The sequence below is a fragment of the Coffea arabica genome, chromosome 8c (genome assembly GCF_036785885.1).
Source record: "Coffea arabica cultivar ET-39 chromosome 8c, Coffea Arabica ET-39 HiFi, whole genome shotgun sequence".
NCBI lineage: Eukaryota > Viridiplantae > Streptophyta > Magnoliopsida > Gentianales > Rubiaceae > Coffea > Coffea arabica.
In genome coordinates, this window is record NC_092325.1 from 39948927 (window position 1) to 39959777 (window position 10851).

Here is a 10851-nt window from a genome sequence, read left to right on the forward strand (position 1 = left end):
AAGACCACGTAATTACCATGACGTTCTGTTAATTGCCCTTTGGCTTTTGACCCTTCTTGCATGTTAATCTCTCTTGGCGATTAGGTGTTTGGCACACCTTGTGCTACTTAAAAGGCAGGCACAGAGTTGTCTTTTTATGTTAACAAGGACGTTAAAACATTTCCCAGAAGCCAAACACGTTTTCTTCTTTTTTTATTATTTTGTGCAAGGAAAAGAATAAACCTAACTGTTCATATGCACCCTTTTGGAGATTATCCAATAAAGCAATTACACTCAATGTAATTGGTTTATTCAAGATATAATAGTAGATTAATCCACACATAAGTTTTTTTTTTTTTTTTTTTTTTTTTTTGGGGTTAAATCCGTATATAAGGTTGATCATCAACTTCATAAATTAAGTTAATGTTATGCAAGTCAAATAGTCAGGTTGGTTGATACTGCATTACGAGATTTGTAGTTCTCTCCATAATACTTTAAAACTTTTCATGCCAAGTAAAGCCCAGGAGCAGAACTGGAAGCTTTGGATTCTATCTTTCTAATGAAAAATTATTATGTTTTCTGTGAACACATTTTCCTGATACTTTTTATCTTATATTATATATATATATATATATATCAAATCATTATAATATATTTTTCTATTTAAACTTCAAAACATAACCATCCAAACGGGACCAAGCTACAAAATCAAATACTGCAGCACTGTGTTCAATTTGAAAAGTAACACATGGCTTGTACTAAAAAAGAATGTACAATGAGAGGGGTTAACCTCTACAGTATTGCTACAAACTTACAATAGCGTCGACCGGTACACGGAACCTTCACCTCAGACCAATTCAGTCACCATACATCTCATCACACTGAGCAAAACCAACTTCTAATCCTGTAATCTAAGAGTAATTTTACGTTGAAAGGTCCCTTCTTTTTGAGGCACAGTAGCAACATTCTCAGCACATAATGATCATCCAACACAAGTCACAAATCAATTAGTGCAGGTATGAACCAGTGTCCTTTCTCTTCTCCATTTCCCCAAGAGCATGGACAATCGGTGACCTTGAAAATCCAGAGTGGAGATAGCTCTGGATATAGATATCTCTGTGGCAGGAAATTATTACATCTCTGGGCATAACGATCCTGTCAATGGTCACTCGCCAAAGTAGATTATGAGGTACACAATTAATGAACCCAGCCCAGCAAACAGGATGATCCAGAAAAGCGCCACCAACTCTATAAGGAGAAAATGCAGCAAATCACTGGTGTCACTCCTCAAGAATAGCACGTCCAAGATTAGTGGCAATAGCTAATCTGACAGAGTTCAAGGCTTCAGGTGGCAAGTCAGCATTGACAAAATCTGGCCGCAATCTTGCCATTGACAACTCTTGCAGTTTATTCAACAACACATTAGTCTGTGAGACATTAAGCAATGGACGCCCTGCCCAGTTAAACAATTTCAACTGCAAAAACACAAAAACAGGTCAGCAGGGACTCTGTGAAACCACTATGAGTTAACACATACAGCATCTTCAAACTATTATCTTGCAACTATGTGATCGCCTGTAAGTACCAACTAATAGTGGGGCAGTGCTGTTTATATTCCATGCATCAAACTATTTCACAGAAAAGTGCAGGGTGTAGGGAAAGCCATGAACTAATTAAAACTTGCAAGGCCGCAAAACTAAAGAATATAGGATTAGAAGCAGCTTACCGAATCATATAGAATTGGCAGCCAAAATCTCTGAGGTGTAGAGGGGTTTTTCATAAGCTGCACAAAGTTACTAGCCTGATCATTGCTCAGAAGAATATGAAGTTGAAATTGAAATAGTAAAGTATTTCATTTATCTCTACAGAATAATGGACAATAGGTTATCCTTAAAGGGAGTGCACCATGATAACAATCACAAAAGACCATCATATCCATTAAAAGGCTTTCTATCAATTCTTATAAGAGGTCTAGAAACTAGCACAAAGTACCGAAAGCTTGTAAACCTAGAATTTCTTAAAAGATTAATTTCTTTGTTGTTGCTTTTAAATCAATCATCGTCTCTTCAATGAATATGGATGCAAATATGTGATGGGTTAAAAATGTGTGGAACATACTGATATAAGGGCTTCAGCAGCTCTCTGAGCAGCATCAGTAGCTGTTCCACTGTGAACCTGCTGAAGAGAACGCCTAAATTCCCTGTACCTGTCAACAAAATTGGAGAGGTAGAATGAAATGAGAATGAGAATAATGCTACTAATTTTGAGTCTGGTTTGTGTGAAAAAACAATCACATAGATCAGAAAGTCCATACTTGTTCAAAAACTCGAGTCCCCCAGCAATCCCTGACTCAGGTCCTAGCAATTCAATAAGTCCTTCCCATTGCTACAGAGGAAGTAACAACAAAAGTGAAGTAATTAGGTAAAGGCACCACACTAATTTGCAAAATTTAGTTTGTTTATGATCCAATGCAACATGACTTCGCTTGCTTGATTGACTTTCACAACAGCCAAGAGCAAGCAAATAACTCATAAAAGTTGGGTAACTTTCCATAATGTTAAACCAAAGTTCAACTGAAACTAGAAAAGTAGAGCATAATTCCAGGGAAGATCAAATATTTATGATTGATGTCAGGGTAAATGGCACATCTCAAAATTGACTTTGTCATAGTTGCAAAACCTCCCCTTCTGAATCTGGAAGTAACTACTCCAGTAAAAAATTTTCATGATACATAATAAACCACCTCATGGCTATGTGGCCAAGAAGATGGTGCTTGTACTTCAAATATATCCTTAATGTATACTATAAAGATCACATATATAATTTAAAGGACAACCAGAATATATTAGCATAAACATCACCTATGATCCAGATAAACTACTAATAAAACCTCACCAAAATCAGAATTATGAACAATAAAAACGGTATTCCATTCCCCGTCACTCAAATCCATTGCAAATTTATCAATTCAAATAACAGAAAATGTTTCATTAATTTAACCTAGTGGCTTGTGTTATGTATGCATTACCTTGAAACTTCCATCAGATAATGACTTTCCGACAAAATCAAACAAATGCTTTGCAATTCTATTTAAACGGACTTCATCTCGAGCTTGCTGAAGCCAGAAGACTCCTGAACCTTTCTTTCCATGTTTCCAATCATGCACTGCAGTTATCTATTTGACAATATAGCACAATGTTAGTGAAGACTACAAATACATTTATTCTTTTGTTCTGCAGTCTCAAGACTCACCAAGAAAAGGATGCTTGTATCAGGAACACTATCCTAAGTTACAAAAGAAAAATATCCTACAAATGTGCTTGCTGATACCATAAAATGAATCAATCACCGTTTGCATCTTAGCATACCTTCATCAGGTTAGAACTAACAGTTCCAAGTTCGTAAAGGCGGCAAATCTCTATGCTCTGCTTAAAAGCAAAATGCAATTCATTGTTCCATCAGAAAACAAGAAACCATCACTTCAAATACAATACGTGGAGACAGAAAGGTAACCAGAGGAGGAGGAGGAGGAGGAGGAGGAGGAGGAGGGGGGGGGGGGTGGGAGGAAGGGTGTTAGACATTCAATAGAAGATCATACAAGATCGAGTCTGTAACCTTTAGAAGTACTTGATCATGTTGTAGGGCTTGCTTGCTCAATACTGTCTCCAACAAGCCCATTCCTTGTTTCATACAGGAAGACAAATATATTGGAGCGATCTGTGAGAATATCAAAATCAGGGAAATAATTAACGTCATGGATATTAACTAGTAGTTGACAAACGAAGGGAGGTAAATCAAGTACATTCAGAGGACTGACCATAATGCAAAAAGTGAAAAGGAAAACAATAGCACAGCCCGCAACTTTCACTTGTATGTCGTAAATATATACTATTTGGCAAACAACATATACAAACTAATAGAGCAGCGAAAGAAAGGTTAACCAACCCCAGAGATATCCCATGAAATAAACTTGACGTGCATACAAAAACCATTTCCTTCTAGTATAAATAAATCAATCCATTTCTCTGTTTAGGCAGTCCTTTCACTCAAATAGTAGTTTCTGTGTCTCTTTTACCTCATGCGTATGAATATTCAGGGGAACACATGCAAATGTTTTAACTGAAAGGAAATAACGAGGCCAAGGAAATGAAATTGTTAAGGCAATGTCTAATTATTTTTCACACTTACCTGCCAAGTCAAGGCATGAGAAGATAGCACTTGGGCATATACAAGTCGATTCAGCTCCTCAATGCAGATTCCCCCCAATTGAAATTGTTCCTTCTGCAAAAGCATTTCAGCTTGAATGTTCCCAGCTGTCAACAATTCTGCAGCATGTGCCATCATCCTATTGAATTTTAAGTACAAGATGCAGGAGTAAGGACACTCACAGACACTAAAGGTGCCAGACGTAAATCCCCCACCCACAGTGTCATCACTAAAAATGTCATGTGTTCTTCTTACAACATACTATATGCCAAAGAAAACTACTAAAAATGGCTCCAAAGTGAGAGGATTTACTTGTCCCTATGTATTCAAACACCACATAGAGAAGATAAAACAGACCTGATAAATTATTAACAAATACAGGAAGTATTTTGAAAAAGACAAACAGAAGGGCTGCAGTCACAGTATCATGCTGCCTGGGAAAAATGATCAGATATTGCAGAAGTTTCTAATGTTTTTGCTATTCTTTTCGAGCAAAAAATGCTACACAGACTGAAAACTGATATATTGCAAGTTTTCCAGCGGATTCCATCAAGTTAAAGTAAAATGGACCGTTAATGCTCCATATGCGAGATTCAAAATTTTTTCACGATGAGCAAGAAAAACAGTTGCTGGATATTATTAAGAAAAAATGCCATGTGCTTACCCTTAAAGAATCAGCGATTAATAAAAAACTGTTAATGAAATTTTCAGAGGCATGTGAAAATTGAGTTCGGGAAGGATTCAATGACCAATCCATCTAACAGGTCCTGAGTAAGGTAAGAGAAAAATTTGCTTTGATTCAGGTTGCCTGTGTTATTATGGAGTCTGGTCTTTGTTCAATAGAAAAAGCCCCTTTGGCTGCTATCACGTAATCCATACTCCCCCGAGATTAGGGAGTGAAAAATGAAGAAAACTTAGATTCTACTTCTCTATTCATTGTTAAACCACCATAATTTACTCGCAGAATCAGTAAACCAAAAATTACCATAGCAATCTTACCAGGAGCCAAATGATTTTGAGCACTCTGCTAAGACAACCTGAATAAGAAATAAAAACCAAATTATTTATCTTCAGATGAAAGGCCACAATATGAACATCATGTTAACCAAATTACTTATTTAACCTCTGGATTTTCGCCAAGAATTCCAATTAGAAGTCCAATCAATTTATGGTGACCAGAAACTGGTTTTATCTGCATGCACTTTTGAGCTAAGTTGTACATGCTTTCTAAACCCTGCACCAGGAAAAATGGTCAACCCTATTTCCTGCCAATTTCCAGTCTAACACTGAACAGAAGTCACAGTAAATACATGATGGTAATCATCAAGTACATATAGGGATTCTAGAGTTACTAACAGCAGTGAAGGGTCTGATGTACAAAAAATGAGCAATGTACAACTCCATCCAATGAAATGTTGCATTGGACAAACTAGTGGAGTTTCCAAGCATGGTTTGAAGTATATTTTTCAGCCCGTCCCTTGTCTGGTGGTGCTCACATTGAAGCCAAAATGCACTGCAGTCCAGCTTAGTTATTTGTGCTTGCCATTTCTCCCAAGCCTAGCAGAGAATAATGTACTTATAATCAGCCAAATATCTTTTTACCTTAGATACGAGTTATGTTACAACCAAAAGTACCAAAATTACCTTCACAAAATCAGGCTTGTTCTTATAACATTCGCCTAATTTGTCTGCTCCCAGATCAGCGCGCAAACGTGGCATCTTTGATATAAGCACAGCGACTGCTTCCACTAATCCATTTTCAGTCTGTTAGAAAGGGTGAAAGGCACGAAGTACTATGTTACATGTCTGGAAACTTAAATGATATTCTTAATTAATAGATCAACTTCTTTTTGAAAAAGGGAAAAAATAAAAAACACAGTCAAAAATGAAACCAAATTTCAGTGATTCTCCCTCCTCCCCCCAAAAAAAAAAATCAGTCAAATATGAAAAGCTTCCATTCCTATATCAGTCGAATAGAAGTAAAACCTTGAAGAGAAACAGTTACATTTGAACTCCATTTAATGAGCAGCACTGGATATTCCACTTAAGCACAAACTATATGCTACATGCATGTGTTTTCCAACCCCAAGGAAGAAAAGGTTAAAGAAGCAAAATTGCCAGTATGGAGTAAGTAGCAAGCAGATATAAATTTTGCTCAAAGAAAGTAAATGACCTTCATTTTTGCATCTGTTTTGAAGCACTCAAATGTTCAAATACATACCCACCAGCATTTTCCAAGGACAAAGAAATATCTGAACTGTTTTTTTTGGTACAAAGGATCCAAATCATACAGTCCGGATCCTCATCAACTTAAGTCTTCCGTGACCTCCTATTAGCAAAAGCTTCATGGACCTGGTTGCCATCCCCCCCTTCCCTCACTGCCCCACAAGTATTCTAGCAGCCTTTTATCTTAATAGAGCACAGATATATCTGGCAAGTAAACAATAAAAGAGGTATAGAAAACCCTAAGAAGGGTGAGGCTTTCAGTTCATATGGGCACTCGCAGTAAGTAAATGACATCTATGCTGTAGTATCTCTTTAAAAAACTTGCCCCAAAAAAAAAAAGATTTGAACCCAAACATCTATTACATGATAGAAATGTCAGAACTGAATATCAAGAACAAGCTAGGAGATTTGATTTGCTTCCTTTTAGCATCCCCCTCAAGTTAAAGGAGAAACAGAAAAACTTTTTCCCCTGTTTTGGCCAGAATATGGAGCAACGGAGATATACAGCAATAAGGGTCATTTTTTCATACACTACAAATAACACAAAATGGTTCCCTGGCACATTCAATTTCTTTTACAGTCTGTTTGGGAGCTTGGATTTGATAAGAAAAGAAGAGAAAGTGAAAGAAATCAGAACTATTCCTACGTTTGCAAGTTTCTTCAGACAGAAAAGAATGGAAAGGGCCAGAATTGGACAGATTATGTAGCTGCTGTAGATTCAAAAGTTTTCTGCCCATTTATGGCCAGATTTGGACAGGAAGCTGGGAAAGCTTTGTATAATTTTTGAAAATACCAACTCTGTCCTGGAATGACTTCTAAACTAAAATTTTAATGATGTCTATATCCAAAATCATCCCCTTTCTTTCATAAACTCCCAAAAAACATTAAAATCTCCTCTTCTTTTCTTACCGTTTCTTTTCTCTCACAACTTAAGGTTTCTCTTCTTTTCTTTTCTGTCCTCAACTCCCAAACTAGCCAATAATGCTTGATTCTCATTCCATTACAGAAGGAAGTTCTGAAAAATGAAGCAAATATTATGTACTCCAGAAAAATCAACCAGATCACAGCAACATTATCTTTATGGAAAATCATGTCACGCAGACAATGAGAAGGTAACAGTCATGCCACAAACTACTAACTACCATAACTTACTTCACGACTCCCGAGCTGATCAAAGTCATATGATCCATGCAACCGCAGCAATTTCACCTGCAGCAGAACTTGAACTGTTATGCACATTCATACAAGAATCATAAAGTACAACTCAGTCACTCCTAATTTTCATGTAAAAGGCTTCATAGTAAAATTCACTGTCGAAAAAAGTTAAATTCACTATAGAAAAACAAGGTATGAATACCCCAATTTCCAGCCAGCCAATTGCCAATGTTGATGATATTGCTTCCCAATATTTGGGGTGATCTTCAACTGCCTGAGACATCACATGGTTCACCAAATGAAAACATTTTCTAAAGAAAATAAGGCATCAATGAGTATAATGATTCAAACAAGTGTTTGCTTCCAGAAAGAAAATGCATTAACTGATCGATAATATTTGATGCTAAGTGCTAATCCAGAATGATAAATAAATTTAGCATAACCTTGATGCAGCCCCCCCCAAAAAAAAGGAGTACTACAGTCAAAATATTTAACTGAAAGGAAAGGAGTGAGAACAAAAATGTTGAGTCTTTTGTGAACATCAAGAGCTACACGAATATCTCTCTTTTGAACCTTGCCTCAGAAATTTCCATGTCTGCCAATCCCAGTCACATATAAAGCAAGCTTATAAAACTCAGTTCATCGTTGAAACAATAAGAATTAAAAGTAGTTTCTAAGAACATGGCCAGAGCCATAAGTGCCTAGTTCTGTCTGATAATAAGTTAATTATCAGGGTAGCAACCTGCCGAGTGACCAGTTCCTTTTGAAAGTTTACAAGTTCTGAATGGACAGTTGGCTGAGTACCAGAGAATAGACAATCGTAATCCTGAAAGAGAAACTAATCGTTAGATCACCTAAACTTTATTCAGACGGTAACAGCAGAAATAGAGATCCAAAAAAGTAACCACAGGTTATAAAGAGAAAATATCCATACAGCCAACCAATCAAGAAGCCTTTCAGGGATCCAAGCTTGAGAGTGCTGGTCTGCATAAAATATTTCCATCAGCTCCCAGGCAGCTTTGAAACATGTTGGCTTTTGGACATCCTAAAATTAACAGACACAAGATGGATAAGCAAGCAAAGAGCTAATGTGCACTTATAGATGCAAGGAACCACTCAAAGGTAAAGATTCACCTTTAGCACTGTCTTTTGATCTTCAATGGCTAAACTAGGAGACGTCTTTGGGTTACCAAGGAGAGAATTTATCTCCCTACTATAATCCATAATGTATTGCCACCTAATTATTCAAAGTTCACCTTGATCAATTAATGGATAGATATCATAATTCTTGGACAAATTACAAAAGTTTCCTGGCTTTAAGTGTAGAACATGGCCCCCATATCATCAAGAGAAGACATTTTCATTTGAGCATTGCCCTTAAGTCACTATGTACAAAGAAAGCCAGAAGAAGGGAAAAAAATAGAAGGAAACTTGAACTAGAAAATATCTACTCTGCAGGATCACCATAGTAATAATTAACCCAAAAATCAACGGAAAATTATCAACTTTCTTCCATTGTTTTACTTTTATTACCATTCTGTACTGTCCAAAGCTGAGATTTTCGACAAAGTCGAAGTCGAATTCTTCCGGCTCTGAAGCAGCGCAAATGGAGTTACCGAGCCGTAGGCGATCCTCCGCCACTGAGCATCGTCAATTTCGCCGTCCCTGTTGTCGCTGAGCTTCACTTCCAAAACTTTACCGCCGGCTTCTTCCTCGCCGTTGGCAGCAGACGGTTGAGGTTGACGGAGAACAGTGACGCGAAGCGTGTTTCCACGCGCCCATGAAATTGAGAGTCGAGCGATTGGGGGTTTAAGGCCGTGGTTGAGAGGAAAGGTTGTAGGCTGGGGGTTTGGGGATATCGGGACGACGGAAGTGGAGTGGTCTCCGGAATCTGATGTCATCCCGGGCATCTTCGCCGGAGAAACAATTAGACCCTCAGGGCCTTAGCTTGATTGACTGATTGACTGTTTGCTAGGGTTTTGGTGTCGTTTTTGGAGGGTTTTTGACTGTTTAAAATCGTAGGAAATGACAATCGATGTCGTAAAGTAGTACCGTATGCCTTGACGATTGTACTCGCTGCATTGTAGTGTGTACTCAAAGGTGGATATTAGTTTCCTCGTTGGTAAGGTAACAATTTTTTACTGTCCGCGTTTGGATTAGTTGTTTTAAAAAGTGCTTTTCAGAAATTTTACTATAATTTTGTATATAAAAAACTTTTATTGTAAATATTTTTTTAAATTATTTTTAGAGATATTTTAAAAATATATTTTGGGATATTTTTATAATTTATAATTTTTTGAAATATTTTTTAAAAAATTTTACACCACCCACCACGGCCCACTCCCTCCTCTTTCCCCTTCTCTCCTCCTCCTTCTCCTTCTTCTCTCTCTTCTTTCCCCCTTCTCTCCTTTCCCCCAACCCTAAACCCTTCTCCCACTCGCATGTAGTGACTGCGACTCTAGTCACCACTCTACTGGCGACCAAGAAGATTGTAGTCAGTGGAGGGGAAGGGGAATTAGGGATTAGGAAAAGGGAAGGGAGAAGAGAGTAAGCAGAAGGAGAGAAAGGAAGAAGAGGAAAAGGAAAGAGGGAGGAAAGATGGGGTGAAAGGAGAAAGGGTCGTGATTGTGGGAGTGGTGACGATAAGGTGGTGGCAATAGTAGTGGAGAGTGATGGGTGATAGTGGCTGTGGTGTATTTTTTTGGTATATTTGTAGTTGTTTTTATATATTGTATTGATGTTATGTTTTTTAAGTTGTTTTTGTTTGCGTATTATTGTAACATTATATATGAAAAACTTGTTTTTAAAAATTGAAAAAGCCAAACAAAAGAAAATAATAATAATATGTGATTCCTTTGATCTAAGCATAAATTGAGGAATACAAAGAAAGAAATAATAATATGTGATTCTTTGATCTAAGCATTCCAATTTCCAACTACTAATATACATTACATGCTTAGCTACTCAAGTCATTTAGTCCATCAAGACTCAGAGGATATCAACACAGCTTAACTAATGTGCACTTGTTAAAGAAGAAGGGTTGTTACTAGTTTTTCGAAAAAAAAAATTGAAATTAATCAGGTAAAATTTTCAAGTGCAAAAGGAGACATGTTAATTGGGGCGTGGTCATGTGTTAATTCTAGTATAAATTAGGTGCAATAATAAGTATTCATCAACAAAATCCTTATATTATATAAGAATGAGGTTAGGGCAAAGATGGTTTTTGGATTTCAACCGCAAGGGTGGGGCTATTTTAGAAATGTGAAAGTATTTGAAGTGCAATTG

The 10851-nt window shown here is 37.1% G+C and overlaps 1 protein-coding gene across 2 annotated transcripts; it reads right to left on the bottom strand.

The window, feature by feature from the left end:
- Positions 1-712: 712 nt before the first annotated feature.
- LOC113707225 (nuclear pore complex protein NUP85) lies at positions 713-9618 on the bottom strand. 2 transcript variants are annotated; one of them, XM_027229447.2, is made up of 18 exons: positions 9100-9610; positions 8701-8803; positions 8501-8611; positions 8309-8392; positions 7769-7840; positions 7564-7620; positions 5830-5949; positions 5542-5742; positions 5309-5419; positions 5185-5222; positions 4168-4324; positions 3595-3696; positions 3348-3404; positions 3008-3154; positions 2294-2364; positions 2098-2185; positions 1706-1762; positions 713-1454 (listed from the first exon to the last, which is right to left on the bottom strand). In XM_027229447.2, the coding sequence occupies exons 1-18, from the start codon at positions 9474-9476 to the stop codon at positions 1260-1262; spliced, it is 2148 nt and encodes a 715-aa protein (XP_027085248.1). In that variant the 5' UTR covers positions 9477-9610; the 3' UTR covers positions 713-1259. The 2 variants fall into 2 exon arrangements, with proteins under 2 accessions (XP_027085248.1, XP_071919366.1); XM_072063265.1 differs by lacking the exon at positions 5309-5419 and having other exon boundaries at positions 9100-9618.
- Between the last annotated feature and the right edge of the window lie 1233 nt (positions 9619-10851).